The 21667-nt window shown below is 37.2% G+C and overlaps 1 protein-coding gene and 2 long non-coding RNA genes across 5 annotated transcripts in view; 2 read left to right on the top strand and 1 right to left on the bottom strand.

Annotated features, from left to right (window-relative positions):
• LOC114135075 (kazrin-like) overlaps positions 1-21667 on the bottom strand; it is a 173292-nt gene that overhangs the window by 132659 nt on the left and 18966 nt on the right. For all 3 annotated transcript variants that reach the window (XM_028002009.1, XM_028002012.1, XM_028002014.1), the window contains exon 2: positions 5640-5797. In XM_028002009.1, the coding sequence (XP_027857810.1) occupies positions 5640-5797 (158 nt within the window). The remainder of the gene's footprint in view (positions 1-5639; positions 5798-21667) is intronic.
• LOC114135086 (uncharacterized) lies at positions 7170-8447 on the top strand. Its single transcript, XR_003593537.1, has 3 exons — positions 7170-7284; positions 7813-7870; positions 7957-8447. It is a non-coding gene; the product is annotated as an uncharacterized LOC114135086 (long non-coding RNA).
• Positions 13034-13777, top strand: LOC114135085 (uncharacterized). The gene is made up of 3 exons (XR_003593536.1): positions 13034-13261; positions 13340-13665; positions 13741-13777. It is a non-coding gene; the product is annotated as an uncharacterized LOC114135085 (long non-coding RNA).

Genomic DNA, 21667 nt, shown 5'->3' with positions numbered 1-21667 from the left:
GAGGAGCATTAAAAAAAAAATAAATCAGCATATTTATTACATAATGTGTATTTTGGGACATTGTACTAGTTCTGTCATTAGTAGATGTCACTAAGCTTACAGCAGATAAATGTCAGAATCTCATTATGATATTTTTTCTCCTGTCAGTTCAGAGTGATAAGCCTCCAGCTGACAGAGCCGTCCGTTTTTCGCCCCATCGAAGTGAAAAACAGGAAACAAGCTGAAGCTGAAGGTGTACAACCCGACATAAACAAACCCAACGGGCAGAGAAATCTGTCCCTCTGAGGAGTGTGCTTTATTTTCCCCAACAAGTACAACTTCTTGGTAAGATAATCCGCGCTTCTCCCAATGCTAACAGGAGGAACAGACTGCAGGCTAATAATTTTTCACCTCTGAGCGGAGGTGAAAGCAATGGCCTTTTGCTGAATTACCTTCCCTTTAATCAATGACACTGCGTCTGAGAAAATATCTCCAGGAGGACGAGGGCAGAGCTCGGCATCCATCATCCACGACGCCGACGGTGCTCGTACAATTGAATCAGTGTGTCGGGATTTATTTAGCATTCATCAAAAAGAAGAAGGAAGTTAAAATAAAGTGACAAATGAGAGTCACTCCTCAAAGATCGATTACAATCTCATCTGTGGCGGGGAGAATGGAGGGACACTTCAATCAATATTTCAACTGAATGAATGAATGAAGGGGTTTATATGCCTTAATGCACAAATAAATAACTTTATAAGTGAAATAAAAAGGTGTAAAAGGAGAAATCATTCCTTGTGGCGCTGCACACAGATGATTTTAGTCTGCTAAGCTGACCTATCTCCAGGCGGAAAGCGAGCAGGTCGCCAATCCATCACAGTTCAAACTCACACCTAGGAGCAATTTAGACTCTTCTGTGGAGAAAAAAACCCTAAAAATTTAAAATTTAAAACTACTCAGTCAGTGTGAGAAGGTCATGATGCCGGTAGCTGAGTTCACAGAGTCACATATTCTTCTCTACGCTTCAGAAACATTCAGTAATTTATAAATGTTCTTCATTCTGCGTGGATTTTCTCTTGCAATCAATAATAAACCAAATGAAAAATGCTGCAGTATCTTACAAAAGCATTCATACCTCTTGACCTTTTTGTCAAATTTTGTCAACTCATAACAACAAACTTTATTGTGCAGAGATGAACTCACATCAGTGAAGTAAAAGTTAACTGATTCATGGTTTTTATTACAAATAGAAATGTAAAAATGTGTATTTAGTCCAACTCAGTCAAGATGTTGTAGAGCCAACTTTTGAGGCAGATCTAAACCAGGTTTACACATGTTTCACTTTGCAAACACTCACATTTTTGCCCATTCTTCTTTACAAAACATCATTCATATTTAACAGAAAGCTTCAATATCCAAGTCTTTCCACAAATCTTAAATTTTGGACTTTGATTAGGCCAATCCAGCGTTCACCAACAATAAATAAAAAATTGACAGGTGATCAAAATTACCTTATTTGTTTCAAATAATCACATCAAATTCAGTTTATTAAGTTGTCAAATAAACAAACTTCAATTAAATAACTTAATTTGTTCACATGTAACAAATTAACTCAAGTTTTTTAAATTTGGAGCTCCATTCTCTTTTTTTAGTGTGGCATATTCACTTTGATGCTAACAGGACGCACCAATCCCTAAACACCATGACAATAAAAAGACGACATAAATTTCACTCATTAGCAGCAATGAAATGTTTTGAAACAAAATAACTGATTTTAACCATAAAAAGCAGCTTTATTAGTGTGGATGCTTCTAAAATGTTCTGTATTTTACATTAATAGCTGCTAGGTAGCTCCAGTCTCTTTAGTCTAGGGTTTTATATTGCTTCAGAAAACCAATTAATCTTATTTTTAGAGAGATTGAAACTTGAGTTGCATGTTAAGTTTGGATCATAAAGTCAGTTTTTCGGTTTTACTTTTAAGTGGGTCTCATATATTATATTTTTCACTGCATAAATGAGCTGCAGATATTCAGAACTGCTTGTTTTAATGGATTTTCAGACGCAGAAAAAAGACTGCAGAGCATGATGATGTCTGCTTTTGTGCAGAAGACTGAAATGTTTCCAATGTATTAAATTAAAAAGCTGTGGCTGAAATGTCCAACAGGACTACAAAATGTGTCTGGAAGCAGGACCATTCAAACCCTGCAGTTTACATGTGATTGGTGTCAAAACTAAACAAAAGAGAGCACAAACAGCTCTGACACACATTTTGTTCACATTTTAAACTGTAGTGGTTGTAATTATACGTTTCCACTCGGCTGGTTAATTTCTACTTTGACATGATTGTAAATTAATGTGAAAAGCTGCACACCTTCTGTTCACAATGATCTGCAATTACATACACATATCTGAGTGAGTGTTTTTCTCCCCTACTGCTGCTCTATGTGAATATCTACACAAGTAGGTTCACATTTATTGCAATTAGCCAAAGTTCACCATGGTGGCAGGTTTTACGGCAAAAAAGCAGGTGAGCAAGAGGGTCAATTGTTGAAGTGTGACATTTTTTTTGGCTCAGAAAGTCGAGCGCTGGGTCATTTTAACATCAACGCAGCCGTCCCTGATTGTTCCCACAGTGCATCACAGTGGTTTCGCTGGTTTTCCACAATTTTCTGCTCTGAGACAGAAAAACTAGATTATGGATTTGACTAGATCTGTGTTTTTCCATAATTTTCTCATCAAGAAGAGGAGAAGAGGGAATTTTATCTTCCTGGTTTCTTGTCTGTGGAATCAACCATTGATTGGGTGAAAGAAAAGAAATCAGGTTCAGAATACGTTATTAACAACATTACAAAAAGAAAACAAAATATCCTCATCAGACTTCCTCGTTGGACATCTGCAAGTCAAATGTTTGTCCAACTTTTCATGCATTGCTGAGGAATTTCATGTATGAATGTATGTACCTCTTGGATTTATCAAATAACTTAATAATAAGAGCTCTGACAACTGTTACACTTTGCGACAATGTACTTTTAGCTTTTTTAAAACATTGGAATAATTGTTAATATGCTTTGTTATAGCTGTGTTCTTCTTTTACTTGATTTTATTTATTTTTATAAATATACAGCTCTGGAAAAAATTTAGAGATCATTTAGAATGATCAGTTTCTCTGATTTTATTCTTTATACGTATATGTTTATGGAGAGCCATTTCAGCCAAAATTAAATAAATAAAAGGGAAAAATAAATAAATGGCTAAAATAAATCAATAAATGAATAACTAAATGAGTAATTGGCATTTTTATTCCCATTTATATTTATTCATTTATACATTTATTTATTCCCAGATTCATTTAACCATTTTTCATTTTCTCATTTTTATTTATCCACTTTTAATTTTTCCCTTTGTCATTTACCCATTTTTCATTTATCTATTTTTCAGTTTTGGCTGAAATGGCTCTCCATAATGGACTACCTTTTTGTCTCGAAATAAAGATTTTCTGTTTCTGTATTACTTTACAAACCAATAATTGACATAAACAGGAACAGGATAAAGCCAAGGCTTCTGTTTGCTTTCTCCATTCCCTCTGCATTCAAGCAAAAAATCTTACCAACTTTTAGATGTTTTTTGCTTTACAGTTTATGTTCCGTCTTTGATTTACTTTTCTATTATATCATTTTTACTTTTATTGCTTCTGGTACACTATGTAATGCACCAACTGCTTTTTGAAAACTGCTTCTGCATTTATGTTTTGTCCTCTTTTATCCTTTTATTTATGCGTCTTGCCTTTGCTCTGCAGAGCAATTCAAGTTGCACATGTATTTTAAAGGTGCTAACAGACAAAGTTTAATTATTTATTATCCATAAAAGCAGCATTCCTCAGAAAGCAGAAACGGAGAGAAAACGTTATTACTTTTGAAAGGATTCTTTCTTTAAGCTCAAAAGATTATTTGTGTTCAATCTGTAAGACTATTAAAGTAGCTGCAAACGGAAAGCAGGCAGCCAAGAAGAGAATTAAAAACTAACTTTACAAAGTTCAGCAGCGAATTGTTTATCGCTTCCCTCAGATTTCTCACAGAGCTGGGCCGACTTTACTGTGAGAAATGAAGAATGACTCTTAGTTCAGTCTAAAGAAGATGATGCCAATAAAACCTCTAGAGAAAGTATGAAAATATATGGAAAAACTTGTTCTGTTAATGTTTTCCCTGAGCTCGTTGGAAACTTTCCTATAAATTAATACAAGTAACTTCTAAAATACAAAATGTGACATAAAGTTATGAACAAAACTCAAAGCTTTCTTATTAGATTTGTTGTCAATTCCAACTATTTTTGAATAATTTTCAGGTTTTTTTGTGATGAAAGAGAAAAAAAACCCAAACTACTCAAATTAGTTTTTGTTTTCTTTGCTTCATTTTCACACTAAATTTATGTAGATGTAAAAGATGAATCAAGTCCAACAGACAAAACCATTTCATTATTTTTGTCACAACTCTCCTTCCTTTAGACACAAACACAGCAGCTGCAAAAAAAAAAAAATAAGAAAGTCAAAGAAAAATATTTTCTCACAGAAATCTTTGAGTAATCTTACTTGAGGACTGAATCATGAAGAGTTTATATTAAGAAAAGTGTTTCTAAATCAGCAAGTGGTGATTTAGATTTATATTGCACTGCTGCAGATTATAAAACCCTTTGGTTTTTAACAATTAATACATTTTCTTGATTTATTAAAAGATGCAAAGTTTTGATTAACATGTCAATGATGTAAACGTAAGCTGAAATAAAAAAAAACATTGGTGCTTTTTTTGTAATGTAAATAACAGAGAAAAAGAGTCTTTAGTTTCTAACAATGGGACTCTTATTTTATTTTATTCATTTTCTCCTCTCTTTTGTTAAAATTACCAACAGTGGAAGTTTTTTGTGAAAAAAAACAGCTCTAGTGTTAAGATTAAAACTATTCCTTCAGGTTGTGAAGTAAGTGAATATACTGTATATGTACATATTGGTGCATTTTCTCTTAAATTCATGCTTAATACATTTAAATGTGGGTAAAATGCCTCAGTACAGAAACATTTTTTGCTCTGTAAAGTAGTTTTAGGAGAATCCACTTTTAGAAGTAGATGAATAGCCAAACATGAGGTTTATTCACATTTTGCTCAAACGACAATATATTTTACGAAAGGCTTTGTGAATTTAACTCAGACAATAATACAATTTTGGAGAGCAACTAATCTTGTATTGTTATAGGTTTGAAGCATTTTTAAGTTAGTATTTTGATTTATTTGAACAGATCTTATAGAGAACTCAAAAATCTGGATTATTGTGGAGAGACAAGTATAGTAATTTAAACGTACACTGATTTTAAATAAACTTACACTGTTGTACTGGACAGAAAAGAAAAAGCAACAGTTTTTGTATCTTTCTGTTGATCCCGATTATCCAGTTTATTCACTGCAAATGTAGCATCTGTTTGGTTTTTTTAAACTTAGAGATCAACATTAAGCTGTTCCACAAGTCAAAACTAAACCACAACATCTTTGTTGAAGTTCCACTAAACTGTCAATTACCCAAAAAAGAAAAGCATGATTGTAAAACCAGGACTGAATGGTTTATTTTACAGCGTTGGCTGAGTTATCCTGCATCTCACTGAGAGAAGGTGTTGTTACCTGAGCATCCATTAGCAGGTGTCTCATCAGGGTCATGGACTTCCTGAGGGTGTCCCTCTCTCCAGGGATGAAGGCCTCCTCCTCATCAACCAGACTGCAGGGTCGGGTCACCATGAACTGAGCGATCTGGTCGTTCAGGCTGTTGAGAGACTGGACAGCTGCAAAACAACAAAAAACACATTAAAAAACGTCTCTCTTTATGTCTCTTGTCAAGCTTTTGCCCTTTTCTGGATCAGACTTTAGTGGTCTGAGACGTTTCCTCCATCTGTGACAACTGTTCTCCTCCCCAGAATAATCCCTCATTTGGACAAGACGAGCATTATTAGGCTAAATCAATTACAGAGACTTAGAAATTCACTTTCAGTCCATTATATAATCCGCTGTGTAACGATTAGAGCTGCTGTAATAATATCTACTGTGTTTTTCTTCTTTCGGACTTAACACAATGCAGCCCTCAAAGCTGGGAAGATATATTTATCCCCCAAGATGCCAAAAATATAATAAATCATTCAATAATTGAATAAATAAAACTGGATATAAAGCAATTATTTTATCAAAATAATATTAAAAATTGATTCTAAACTTAAATTTATTTTCAGTAGTCTGTTTAAACTGTATTTAATAATGCAGCTTTTATTTAATTATATCATAATTTCCGTGCTACGGCACACCATTAATTATTATTTTTAATCTGTTACTGTGAAATGATAAAAAGATTCCTGGTATTTGATTGGCTAAGCTGATTGTTTAAATCCAGTTCAGACCAATCATTTTGATTTGAGCGATTTTAGCCCCGCCCACTAAGAAGAACTGAAATGAAGTGAAACAGAAACAAGGCTGATCTAATCAAAGAAGGAGAATACGGCAAACAAAGAACCGTAATCAAACCCAGAATCAAATAATCAACACAGAACCTGACAAAAAAAAACGCTTTTAATAATACAATCCACAACATTAGGACAGTTTGGAAGTTTAGAAATTAAAGAAACATATTATTTACAACAGAAGTTGTCAAACAACGATGTGTTTCATTTACACAGTTTTTCCTCAGTGTCCTTGAGCAAAGCACTGACCCCAAGCTGCTCACTGACCTGCAATTAAACAGGTGATATATTTCATTAAACTGAGATAAGGGGCAGGATTAAATAAGTGTTCACTTCTTCCTACTTCTTTTCAAACAGAAAAGGAGTAGGAAACAAATTATTTTGTTCTTGGTCATGTATGCACATGTTTTTCTCTAATCTTCTGTTTGTTATCTTGTTGTTGTTGGGGTTTTTTTAAAACTGTTTGAAATAAATAAATAAATTAGGTGAATGAGAGTGGTACTATTAAATTGATTCGTGTGTAAAAGTATTTTGATCTGTCATGTGACGAAAAAGCATTTTATTAGTTGGTCCATTTAAGATTTCATGTAATTCCATGAAGGGGTGAACCGATTGCATTTTCCGATTACTGATCTTTTTTAAAAAACCTGAACTGCTGATTCTGATTTTGGCCGATGCACATTTTATTTTTGTCTGAAATGTTAGAAAGTCACTGAGTTGGCAGCAGTGGGTTGAATATTATTACTGAAAACATGCAGAAATGACCTGGTGGGCCGGTCTGTCACAAGACGCAGCAGATGAGGCAGTGGCTGATTTCTAAGGTAAATATTGGTGGATAAGATCAGGTTCACATGAAAGTATCGGCCGATCTCCAATCTTCCAAAATTAACTCTTACAACCATAGCGTTCACTGCAGTGGACAGCCATCTAAAAGTCATTTTCTTGTGTATCCTGTGAATGTTTATGTTATAAATGCACTGAAACCACTGAAGTGGACACTAGTGCAACATACCATATACTGAAAACTACTGGCCATCCACTGCAAGTGCAAGAAAATATTTATTGAATCCAAGATGGCAGACAGATGAAAAAGCAACTCAGGAACATCTAGTCCCTCCTTCTACTGTTGAAGACTCTTGGAGATGTAAAAAAAATATTGTGACATCACGTAACCCCTAAAGACCAATATTACTGATGCGTTTTCCAAATAACAACTTTGTATTTGGAGATGCTCAGAATCACACATTTCCCTGATGCAAAACATGTGCTTTGCATATGTTGTGCATAATTATATGTAGCAAATAATTCATACATTATTTTTTGAGGGCATTACTTTGTTTTTTTCTCAGCTCTGTTCAGACTGAGAGGAGAATTTGGACAGGAGTGACAAAGTGACTGAGGCGATATGTGAGTCACCAGTGACAGTCAAGGTCGGGATTTATTTATTTATTTTCCCACAGAATTGATCAAAGATTTTTGGCCGCACCTTCCAGGCTTTTCTTAACCTGCAGAAGCTCAGCAAAGGGAGGCAAGTTTACAAGCAGCAAGCAGATAGAGCATCATCCTGCGGATCAAATCAGAAGATGGCGGCGAGGTTTAGGAAGGGGGTGTGAAGACACGGGGGTAAACTGTTTACGACAGCAGCTGATGACTGGATTCCTATTTCACATTCAACATTTACAAGGTGGACCTCTGCAGCCAGAAGATGGCCAAACACTCCAGGTAATGGCATGCTGCTGCTGAAAATGACATGTTGTCAGAGCGAGGAAGCAGGCATGCCTCCCATTTCAATTTCCCATCTTGAGTGCATTCTTCCACAAACACACAGGTGGTTTTTTATGATCAAAACTTTGGGATGACAAAGACGAATAGGCCCATATCAACACTCGGTATCACAGAGCAAAATCTAACCACAAACAAAAAGTCCTGAAAGAAAATTTCAGAACCGCACTTGCATTTGCAATAAACGTTTGCCTCAACCCTGTGCAGATTCCTCTCTGGTCAATGCTCGACTCCAGGTCAGCTGTACGTTTCCAACACTTTCACATTTAATAATCATGCTGGAACAAACCAAACCAGGCGTAAATATGACTGTTTGCCTCGGTTCCCTGAACCCAACGTGAGAACATTACTGCTCCAGTTCAGGCAAACGTTCAGACAATTTTGATTGGGTTTGGTCAGTAGAAGTTCATCATGGTGATTTTTTTTTAAATAACAGAAAGTGTGAATAAAATTACACAATGAGTTGCCACACTTCATTTTGTTTGTTTTGAAGCCTTTTAATCCATTCTCTCAGATATCCTGGATTATTACCACCTTTTCCAACAACATTGATATTTTTTATCTTCTTACTGAAGAGATCTACTGAGTTATTTAGCCTGCGGTGTTGTTTTCAGTGAGGTCAGAAACATTTATTATTTATTAAGGTAAATAAATGAGCAGGGGTGTCAAACTCATTTTCATTTTGGTCCATATTAGAAATCTGAATGTTCTTAATGTCATGCCAGAATCTATTGATAAAACCCATTAAACTGTTAAAATATCAATAAACATCTGTTTGTTTCTGCATTCAATAAGTGTCTCTTAAAATGAAATAATTTTAAATATCTTTTCACACTGATCAGTCCATCCAGGATTTTGTGATTGTTTATGTGGATTTTTGTTATCAGAATCACTGATTTTATGGTGTTAATTTAGAAATATTTGTGCTAATGTCTAATGTTAAATGTGACTTTTTTTTTTAATCGCCGTACTCGACATCAAGTAAAGCTGAGGCAGCAGTCACTTACACCCAATATTTTTGGCCAATTTTGAGAAAAATGTGCAGTAAAAATCAGGAAAAAAATGTGGGGATCTGTTGATTTTGCTTGAATTTTACAGATTTGTGAAAAACTGGAGTATTTTGGCGTTATGAGGGCCAAATAAAAAGCTACAGCGGGCCAGGTTGGCCCGCATGTGTCGAGTTTGACACATGCGGTCTAGATCCATCAGATTTATTCCCACCTTTATATCAGTATATATCCGGTTGCCTAGCAACAATGACAGCACAGACTAAAGCTAGCAAAAATGCTGCCCAAACGTTTTTCTTTTTTACTTATTCAAAACTTTCTAAATTAATGACTTAATTAAATAAATATATTTTAATAGTGTTAAAATACATGAGTAATAAGAGCCTAACAACACAACCACTTTAAAGGTGACCTATTATGCATCCTTGAATAAGTTAGGCTAGGTGTATGGGTTATACAAAACATAATCTTTCTTAGATAATGAGATTTTATTCTCATTATTTTGAGCCCGTCTGTGTTGAGCTTCTTTCAGAATGAGATGTTTTAGGGCGTCTTGCCAAATGAGTTGCGGCTGGCCACGCCCCCAATTGAACTTTGACTCTGTGAAAATGGCAGCACACAGATGTGGTATTACACAACTGTACAGAACGTACAGCTGATTTAGTCTTGGGGAGTTCAGCTTGGGTTGCTAGGTAACGGGGCTAGGGCCCCGGCTGGGGGTTGCTAGGTAACGGGGAATGCCTGCCGATTCTGACTCGACTATGGGAGAGTCTTTTGACACGACTCATTAACCAAAAAACATTAACTTATTGCCAGAAAACAGCTGAGTGGGTTGTTTGCAGCACGTGGACTGTTTCTAGAAGCCGTAGAAATCCAAATGAAAGCACAAAACGTGCAAAAAAACGGAATTTTGAATAACAGATCTCAGCTTTTCATGTTGTACCCCCAAATTTTAACACTCTTAAATTTTAAGTTCAGCCTGCAATGAATCTTGGTATTTGCTGTGCTGTGAAGGATAAGACAGACCAATTCTTCAAATTGAGGAAAAAAGAGGACATATTTGTGGACCAGATATGGAAAAGCTTTTAAATTAAGACATCGTTGCAACTTAATCAGCTTTCAAATGCAGGCTTTAAAGGATGCAGTCCCTGAATTTGGACGGAAATAAACAAAAATTTGATTTAATACCAGAGTTTTTTTATTTACTTCTGTCCCAGCACATATCGTCGTATTGTTTATTGATGCTTAAGTAGCCTTGTTCTCACCCAACGACAAATGGAGAGAATAGAGGGATGGATGTATGGAAGATATTTTGAGTCAAAAACAAGTTTAAAAGTTCAAGTTACTAGACTTACTGTAAATTTATTTTCGCTAAAGTTAAGTAATAAAGTTTTCAAAAGGACGGAGTGTGTATAAACCATATCTTGGATGTGTTCATTTCTCGCATCTCTGTCTTTTTAATTGTTAGAACATAATATTACCATGATGTAATGGCATGCAATCATTTAAATCAGAGGGACATTGTACTTTTTGTGAAGCGCACGCCTACACACAGGTGGCCCTCAGTGGCTGCTGACTGTGAGATGCAGACAGCTCATTACAATCCTTGTTGCCACCCACAGCAGAAAAACAACATCAACAATGAGACTCTAATGAGGCATGTTGGTGTTCAGTCAGCCGGTACAGTGTTTGTGAAGAGAGGATTTAATCTCCATATTAAAAAAAGGACAAAACTCTCTCATAACACAACGTCCCTGCGCACAGAGAAGTAATCACTCCCATTTTGTGTTATCATTGTTATCACTGGAGTCTTTTTAAATGCAGATGACTGAGACGCAGCTACATGAGTTCAAACAACTCTCTTGTGAGAAACTGTGATAAAAAGCAAATAAAACCAAATCCTCAGCTTCTGTTGGAGTTGGAGTCCGCTCGGTTCGGCAGTCAGGCCGTCTCGGCCAAAGCAATTTGAAGCTGCTCCAAACACGTTGCTGTTCAACGCCAAAAGGGCTCAGAATCAGCGGAAAGGATCAGGGAGTTTGTAAAAATCCACAGCAATCCCAAGAGAGAAAACTCAGCCACATTTTAATCACTTCACAACTAAATATTCACACAATACTGAAAAACAGACTGCTTTACTTTGATTCAGGTCAAAGTGAAACCAGATAAAGCTGCTACTCTCGTAATTAAAAAGGTTGGATCGTGTAAAATTTGGAAAAACCTCTTTAGTTTTAAATCCATTATGGCACTGCTATGAAGTCCTGTCAGAATAAGCAATAAAACAATAAAACAATTTCTCTGGTTCATCATTTTCCTCTTTCTGCCAAAAACTGGTTGACAAGAGTCTTCAGTCTACAGCTTTGGTCTCAAATAGCCCTTTTTTTGAAGGACAATTTAATTTACAGAGACTTCATGATTCATTTTATTTGTTGTTTTGTTTATTTATTTTGGATATTTAAAATGTCTTCCATTTCCAGTGTTAAATGTTCACTAGAATTTACAGTTTATTAATCTTTGAGAACGTGTTATTGCATTCAGTTTAAAATTGTCTCAAAACCATATTATAATTTATCGCAAAACCATCTGGGACAATTTATCATCCAGCTAAATGTGTTATGGCGACAGGCCTACTGTTATTCTGTTTTGTTTTGTTTTCACCAGGTTCCTGCAACAAAACATTGCAAAATGAACAGGAAATGTTTGTCTCTCTTTTAAAATTCTATTCATTTTAAGCAGGATATTAAAGTTTGTATAAAAAAATACAGGTGAGGTATGGTTAGTCAAGCCAGAATAAATGAAAATAAATAAAATACATCTCATAAAGGTTTCTAGCTTTCTGTCTGTTGTTGAGGGGTTTATTTCTTACTCTTCCATACAATATTTATTCAGTCCATGCATCTTGCTGATGTTTGTTTATACAAACATCCTCAACATTTAAACCAAGTTGAGCTCTGGGCTTTGACTGGACCATTGCAACAGCTCGATTTTTCGCTTTTTTCAATTCCACTGTAGATTTGCGGTTTTGAAGTGCAAAAACACAAAATCTTACCGAGTATTTTAGTCGAGCTTGAAATAAAAAACTAAGTTACAAGTAACTTTTCAGTCAATAATTCCTTAATATTCATGAAAACGTACTACATAGTTATTTCACTTTTGACAACACATATTCTTGCTAAGTTACTAGTGAATTAATCTGAAAGTGGAACTAGAACTTCTTCATGAATATAAAGGAGTTATTTACTTAAAACAAATTCCTGCCTTGCTGAAAATGTACTTATGAGCTAGTACACTTGAAATATGACAAAACATTTGCACTAGAAACTAGACTAAAATTACTTGGTAGTTAATTTGTCTTGGCACTGCACAGCTTTGGGTCAATTTGCTGGGAACCTCTAATCCTGGGAAGATTGACTGGCAGCAATAGCTGCTTCACTGGGATCATTGCTGACGTTTTTCGCTCTTGGTACTGCGTCAGCTGCCGTCTACGTTCCAGAACAGCAAGCCAAAAAACTCCTGTTTTTAATCGAGAGAGTCAAACTCGTTTGGGATCAATTAATCAAAATCATTTGACAACATTTGACAACACCTGCCTGCTATTTTTATTTGTATTTTTGGTATTTCATATTTTATTGAATGTGTCAAGTTATAAATAAATTTACAATAAATAAACTTTCAAACCTACTGCTTCTCCAACAACAAAATGATCTCATCCCATTTATAAGTATTATATCAGCATATCTTCAATCTACTTTCAGATTCTTGCAATACATTCAATGGACATGTGTCGGGTTCTGGGGGTCTTGGTCCTTTTTTTTTCCTTTTGTTTTTCTTTTCCCCTCTTCCTGGTGTCAGTCTGTAGCATCACTGTGGCCCACTAGATGGAGCCAGAGGCTGTCTACCTGGGAGGCGCGCCCAGGGGTTTTACGCACCTGGCGGTCGTTATCTCATCATCCTCTGGAGGTTAAAGAAGCTGACTGCCAGCACTTCGACGCCGGAGTGTTTTACCTACTTGGTACACTGAGCCCCTCGAGGTTAGTCCTCTGAGCCTTTTTCCTCTAAGTAACTCTTCGTTGTCCTCTGTGCTCTTCAGGAATCGTTTTCGCCTCGAGACCATTTGGATTCTCCAGAGTGACTTTCATCCTGGCTTTTTGGTTAAAGCCCTCCTCGTGACGCCGTGGACGTTACCCACTGGTTGCCCGAGTTCCGTCTTCACCTCTCCCGTCAGATCTCAAGATTCTCAGTTGTCATCGGCTGGCAGTCGGACCTCGCCTCTACCTCCGTCAAGTCATCACTTACCTGCCCGCCCTCCACCGCAGCCTCCTTGCTTAGGAACCCGCTCGTTTATGGAAGCTGGATCCGTTGACTTCAGCCTGGAACCCACAGACTATCTCCCTGATTGTGATCATTCCTTCCCACGTAAGAACCAATCTGTTTCCATCATAACTCCCGTTTCCCAGTTGACCCGAACTCACCATCTCCTCCTGTTCGCAGTTTTCCGCTGTCTTCCAGACTCCACCCCAGGATCCCCCACCACATCACATAACTTTGCCTCAATAAAAATCCTTAACTGATTTCTGTTCCTTGTGGTGTTCTGCATGTGGGCAAAAGCTTTAACGCCAACATGACAACATGCTAATAATAGCTCTAATAATATTAACAAAAATAATGATAATATTGCCGCCAACAATGTTGTGTAACAACAAAATGATACATCAAGACAGTTTCTCATATGTAGTGTAAACCGTTTCTTTATACAACAGTTTGAATAGCTTAATTCCTTTCTTGTGTTTGTCTCTCTTCCGCCGCTCATCTCTTTCCTTTAGTTGGATGAAGTTTTGTCTGCTTGGCAATAAGCCTCCTCACTGCATGGGTTCTTCATAAGTCAGCCATTTTCACTCCCTCTTCAAAACACTGTTGTTCATGCCTGGCTGAAAATAATAATCCCCTCTCTAATTTGACTAGGGTTTTTTATGTTACATTCATAGTCTAATTTTATGTCTGCAAATCATCTCATCAGTCAGTCTAGTATGTTTTACCTGTCAGCACATCTGTAAAATACCTGCAGAAAATCGTCACTGACCACCTTCCAGCCACTGTACATTATTTTTAACTATGTTTTTGATATCTTTAGACTTTTGTCTTTGTATGAACCTCAGTGTTCCGTCACTTTGCTGCTTTTACACCTGAATTTTCTCCACTGTGGGGCAGTAAAGGCTTTTTTCTTTCTTTTCTAACTCCAAAGCACATTTTATTAGAGTCCTGTAAATCAATTTTTACTGTTTCTAAGCTCCACTTTCTGGATGTAAGCTGCAAAGTTTGCAGTCCAAGCTAAATTTCTGGTGGTACGCTGGTGATTTACATAATTAGTATTAGGACCTCCTGCCTAATACTGCGTGGGTCCCAGTTCTACTGCCAAAACAGCATTGAACCGTTAAAAAGGCATTAACTCCATTAGATACATGAATCTATGTTATGGTTTCTGGCGCCAACATGACAGTAGCAGATCGTATAAGTTCTGGGTTTAGCGAGTTGATGCCTCCGTGGATTGAACTCGTTCGCACTCTCTTGTTCTCGATCCTTGTCTTTAGAGTCGACCTCATCAAGCTTCCTGAACCTCTGCTGAACCATCTTTGCTTTCTGGAAGGTTGAATTATCTTTCTGAAGCAGAGCTGAGGCACTGGAGGCGGAAATCTACATCGATGGGAGGAACCGGTGTCAGCAAGGGGTCAGTCTCCATCTTACCATGGAATGGTCGACGCTGACATCAACTGAGAAAAGTGAGGTCTGCACTGCGGTTGAAGCTCTTTTGTAACCTCCTGGACGAGTCGCTGATGAACTCTTGGAGTTATTTAGATAGATGAGCCATTCCTAGAAGGACTCAATGTCCATGTTTTCTACCTTTGTGGGTGGATGGCGGCTTTTTGTGTTTCTGTTTAAGATCTTTTAGCAACGTCATGTTTTCAGACAGGGCCTATTATAGGAAACCTATGAAAGTACTTTGTACTTCACATTTGGGTCTCAATTGTTTCTAAAACCAGCTCAAGCTCTTTAAAAAAAACAACCAACCAGTTGTTTTTTGCAAAAGTAACGTCACAAATCAGGAGGCACTGCCCTGTTACCTAGCAACCCCAGCAGAGTTCCGTCTGTTACCTAGTAACCCCAGCAGAGTTCCGTCAGTTACCTAGTAACCCCAGCAGAACTAAAGCCAGCTGGTTTTACTGCTGTATGTGCTGTATGACTTCTGGAAAAGACAAATGTTTTATTGTTGACTTACTATTCAGAAACCACTTGCTTGGTTGTCCAGGGAGACTCCACTTCTGCTTTTCAAAGATGTATGGTTGAATTATTGCGCATCTTTTTGCAGCCATTTTCAAGTGTGAGTGTAAACGTTGATTTGGGGGCGTGGCCAGCAGCAGCTTATTTGGATTTAAAGTGACCAAATATTCTGAAACGGCTCATTCTGAAAGGAGCTCAAAACAGGCAGAACTGAACAGACTAAAAGATCAGTCTGGTCAGTTCTGCTTACTGGTATTTGCAAATAACATTTCTGCAGGAAATTTCACATATATGTTTTCTACACAGTTATTTTAGATTTTACAATGATTTTGTTAAAAAAAGGAATTAACATCTTTTGCAGACCATTAACTTGTTCAAGAAAGCATAACAGGTTGTCTATAAAGTGTTTTGTTGTAAGAGTTTAACAGTAATCAGGTTAGTGAAGATGAATAAAAGATGTGCTTAATCACGGTTTGTTCATGATTTAGCAAAGAGGTGAGTAATTCTTTTCCTTTAATGAGTAAAATCATCTATAATTTGCCTGAGAATAAAATAAAACTAATGAACAACAAAAAAAAAAGACTCCCTGAACACATGAAGCTGATCTTCAGGTGTAAAGGATTTAATTTGCTTAAGGATTTCATCCATGAAGCCAAAATATGAGGATGAAACCAGACATCACCATAATCTGAAGGATTTAAGATTAATGGGATCAGCCAGACATCTGATCAAACACCTCTCTCAACATTTCTGCTCTACAGCAGCTTCGCTTCACACATCTCTTATCTGCAAATGTAGAATATGCAGATCTCATTTCCAGCAAAAAATAAAAAATCTAAGCAGAGGAGATAAAAGCCTTTCTGGCACTCTTCAATTGAGCTATCATAATCTCAGCATGACAACTTCTCCATCCGAACATAAAAACCCTAAAACGGGGAATCCAAAATGCTCGTGGCAACACTGCCACCATCTGGTAGCTCTGACCCTTTGCTGCAACATTGAAATAAAAAACATCCTTCTCTTTTACCATTTATTAGAAGCTTGCTTCATTCTAACTTTTATTGCCTATTCCAGTAAAATATTTGACATTTAAGACATAAATTATTTATTATACTCGATAATTTGAACCTTTTATCTTTTTAAATGCCCCCACTTTTAATAACATGCAATTACCCACAAAGATGAATGGGAAAAACTACAAGAAAAAGGTCATCGCACATCCATTCTGACGCTAATTCATGACTGAGTAATAACCCGTACTGTATTCAGACTGCACTCTACTTCGGTTTAATGGGTGAAGCTGATTTGGCATAACTTTGATCAGTGTGCCACCTAGTGAGGAGAATAAGAGACGGAGAAATACCTCGCCGCTCTTCTACTCTTTGAGTCAAAGACTTCAGAAACACAAGAGCTCAGAGGGGAGTCAGATCATTGATTGAACATAAAAACTCTGATGGTTTTAATAATCATCCACCTGATGAAACCACTTTACACTTAAATTTCTCTTCTCAGCTCTGAGTAAAACTCACAGGTTACAGATTTCCACACTATAAGTGCAGGGGAGTCAGAGAGAGAGATGGGATATATGCTCGAACAAAAGATCACGAGCTCTTCAGTGCGTGCATTATGACTTTAAAAACATCTCAAATTAATTACAGAGGACGAGAAAGAAAAGGCAGCACAGAGGAAAAAAAATACCTGCAGTTATTGCTGCTTGCACTTTACCGCAATCTGCCTCATCTACTTCTACATCGCTGACTTTAAATATCTCCCACTGTGACTTTGATGAAAAATCTTCAAAAGTATCTTGCTGTGTAGGTGGAAGAAAAACAACATTAGTGACAGCCAGAGTCGCGAAGACAGAAGCTTACATAAAAACAGTTTATTCCCTTTGCGAACTATTGTTTAGTCTGGTAGACTAAAGTCTTTCTCTGTTATGCAAAAGAGTTTTCCGGCTACACATCACTGCTAGCAAAGCAACCTGCAAACTTATCGGAACCACACATAACAAGAAGTCTTTAAATAAATTTGGCCTATATGTACAATAATCCAACACTGAAAAGTGTTTAGGCAATTCAATTGACAAAAAAACATCTAGTCATCAATATCACACTTATTAGCATCAACAATTCCAGTGTAATAAGAAATATTTTTGTTTTGTATGACTCTTTATTTTAAGCTGGTTGCTGAGTTTTGTTTTAGTAATTTAGTACTTCTCATTTCCCTTTGGGGTTTAATTATGATGCGACACAGAGGCCCATTTCTCTTGGCTACTGTTCAAAATGGGATAAGATTTCTATCACATGTTTGTGATGGAAAGAACAAGAGCAGACAACGTTGACTCAAACACATGCCAAGGCAGAAACGATTAATCAAATCAATTGTTGAAACAATATTTTTTAAAATAATATTATATTTGTTGATTTGAATATTTTAATTTATTTCTAATATTGCATAAAAAGTCTTAAGTGGTTAAATTAAAAAACTGCAGAATGTGCCAATTTAATGATCTTGTTAATCAATTAATATTCAGAATAATTGATGGAATAGTCAGTTATGAAAATAATAATTAGTTACAGCCTGATACACTCATAACATAAATAATCGTTATAAAACTTACTGCATGTTGAGCTCATGTTGAAACAGGCAAAGTCACAAGATGAACACATTCTTTAGTGGTGAAATGAGGAAAAAATGCTAAAAATGATAAGAATAAAATAAAGTATAAAATAAAGTTTCCATTATATTTCGAAAACTGTGATGCCTCAGAGAAAATGGGAGCGATTTCTATCTGTGCCAGGGTCACATGAAGCACGGAGCCAATGCAAATTTGATGTATGTTGAGCTGTCTTGCAGGTCGCAAAAGTTTGTTTTTAAAATTTAAAGTGAGCAAAACCAGCCATAGATTTGGAGGTGGCAGTAATTCGGTGGCGAAAGAAGCGAGGACAGGGATGCAGGCCAAAGGAGTTGACAAATGTTGGCTAAGAAGCTAATGAGATTGTCTACTGGTTTATTTTTTAACAGTTCAAAGTCATTTAATGTATATTAATGTCATAATTCAGATTCATCTGAGTGGCTCTGAGCTAATTAACACTAATGATGAGAGAAAGGTAGAGGAGAATAATACAAGAAAGTTCAGCGCCAGCACACACACAGGTGAGTTCAGGAGTTCCTCTGCCACAAAGCATCCGGTCTCTTTTCAGTGAACCAAACCATTGTGGGTACACACAACCAAAACAAACACTTGGAGAAACTGAACCCAGTTACAGGTGGAGGGAAGACGAGATACAAACTCAGGATAGCAACATGATGAAAGTATCTCACAACTGCTGCCAAGTACGAACAACGACGAGGAAGATTTCAAGCTAATTAGTGTGAAAGCTGAGGCTGTGGGATTCACCCAAGCCAAGAACACAGGTGAAAAACCTCTGCCAACAATATATAGAAATATATGACATGCTCAGAGGAAGTGGCAGCTGAGGAGATGAAAAGAAGAAAGTTTTATTTACATAAAGAACTGCGTATCAGTGCTGGCACTCCCAGCATCACCTCAGGGGAAAACGTTTTTCAGAAGCTAGGCTGCAGTTCATTTGACAAAAGGTTTGGTGAAAACAAACTTGCACCAGCAGAATGCAGCAACTCTGATCCAACTGAGGCCCAAAACATCTACAGGACTACGAAGTGAGAAAACGGACTAAATCTCCATGACAACCACTACAGTCTGTTTGCATGCTGAATGGATGCTTTAGTCACTACATCATACCGGTAACTTTAACTGGACTTGTTTCCTGGTCAGATGAGACTAAAACTGGGCTCTGGGTTTATTTGTGTCACACACTTCAGCAACAAGGCAAAGTGCTTTAAATCATAAAAACACAAAAATACAAGGTCATAGAAAACATAGTCAACAGCTGAAACTTTCAAAATGTTAACTGTTTCATTTATTATGTTTCAAAAGCCCCTCTAAACAAGTGGGGGGGGGGTAAAGTTTGTCCAGATTTGTGGTGCATAGAAGCTGAATGCTGCTTTTCCTCGCTAGGTTCTGGTTCTGGGGATGCACAGCAGACCAGAACCAGAAGACCTGAGAGGTCTGGAAGGTTGCTATGACAACAGCAGATCTTTAATGTATTGTGGTGCTAAACCGTTCAGTGATTTATAAACTAACAGTATTTTAAATTCTAACACTACAGGTGGATCTGAAGAGACACAAAGTGGGAAAGACATAATTTCCACTCTTAAATCTGCTGGAGGATCAAAGATTCGTTACATTTACTCAGTTACAAGAGGTTTTTTGGGAGGAAAAAAATATTTTTAGGAGTATTTCTATTACACTGTACTTTTTACTTGCACTTGAATAACTTTATTATGAAGTATTTCTACTAGTACTTAAGTAAAACTTGTGGATTTTCTACCCACTGTGAGTAACTTCACTGAAGAACAAAAATTCATCGGATACACACCTGCAGTTTTTGTTAGTTTATTTAGTTTTTTGTTGAAAGAAACTGATATAGATGTTTTTTGTTTAATTTTACTATTTTGTAATTGGTATTTGAATTCTTTTCATTCTGACCTTTAAAATACTTACATTTACACATAACTTTATATTTTGGTCTGTCTGATTATGTAATTTTTAAATAGTAAATGATTGGTACTCAATACTTGAGTAGCTTTTTTGCCAAATACTTTTACACTCTTACTTGAGTAACTTCTTAGATGGCTACCTTTTACTTTTACTTGAATAAAAAAATATGTAGAAGTAGTGCTACCGTTACTTGAGTACATTTAATTCAGTGTGTTGGAGAAGCAATGTATCTCAAAGTTGCAGGATTGCAGCTCTCTAGGATTGGAGTCGGGCCCTCCTGATCCAAAGAGAGATGGTTTACTAGACACACAATCGACCTTCTTTAACGGCCGGCTCAGTCAGCAGTCCACATGTTTATCACAGGTATCACAGTAAGACTGGAGGGAGCTGAATGATGCTGAAGCTGCAATCATCAAAGCGTGATGCAAACATTTTGCTGGTTCTTCACATCAGTAACAAATATGCAGATATGCACATAAACAAGATGCTTCACTTGCAGCTGCTTCTAACCACAGTTTTAAAGGATGAAAACCTACGAAGAAACTCTGAAGACATTTGTGGCAAACAGAGTAAAAGCAACGTCTCTTCATCTGCTGATATGAGGAGAGCAAATGAGGATCCTCTCGCCTTCAGAGCCGAGGTTAACGCTTGCTTGTTAGAGAAGAGCTGTGTGAGCTCACATATGACATTTGAAAATCCTGACGCTTCACGCTGGAGTGCATCTCAAAAGCCGAGGCTGGAAGCAGCACCGGTGACAAGCCTTCCACCAATTAGGACTGTTTGCGCGAGCGCGCCTGAACCCGTCTTTTAGGACAAATGAAAGTGGGTCAGAGCCGCTGCGTATCGTTGTGCTGCAGCACAATGGCAGGTAGAACACACAACTCATAAACTTTAAGTACGACAGACGAGGATTAAACAGAGAAACTTTGAATTAGCTCTAATATGGGGTGACGGCTCGGAACCATTATCATTATCAGCTGCTTTGATGCCGGAAATTCACTTTCTGGTGTCTTCTTATTGGACGTGCAGGTATTGCCTCTATCATTCATTACCACGTTTATCTGCAGGTAAACAGCCCAGCGAGTTCAAAGGCGCTTCAAATCAACACTGTTACCAAGTTAGACATTCCTGTGAGGTAAAAACTGTTGCCAGCACGTTCTCTGGGCTTTTCTGACTCCTCTCCCACATCAAACAGTGAGAACTCTCCATATTCACATGCCTGCTACTCGTGAGCCCGAGGAGAACAGAGCAGAGAGCTGTTTAATGATGCTCAGCATGTCTCTGTGTGCGAGAGAGTCTGCGGAGGACAGAGCCAGCCGAGAAGACATCAGAGCTGAGGTGGAGAGCGCCAGAAACCACTTGACTTAATAGCCAATGGTCAGCTGTGGAAGTGAACCGGGTCAGGGCGAGTGACTCTGAATTTTAGTCGGTGTTTAATGTTTTTGAACTCAAATCTCCACGGATTTGCAATGACTTGTCCACTGGGGATAGAAAAACCAGCATAAGACGTTTAAAGGAAGCAACTTCTTGGGTTTTATTTTCTTTTGTCACACTAAACGT

The sequence above is a fragment of the Xiphophorus couchianus genome, chromosome 20 (assembly GCF_001444195.1).
Source record: "Xiphophorus couchianus chromosome 20, X_couchianus-1.0, whole genome shotgun sequence".
In the NCBI taxonomy this organism is placed as follows: Eukaryota; Metazoa; Chordata; class Actinopteri; order Cyprinodontiformes; family Poeciliidae; genus Xiphophorus; species Xiphophorus couchianus.
The sequence above is the reverse complement of the archived record's forward strand: the minus strand, read 5'-3'. Positions and strand labels throughout refer to the sequence as shown.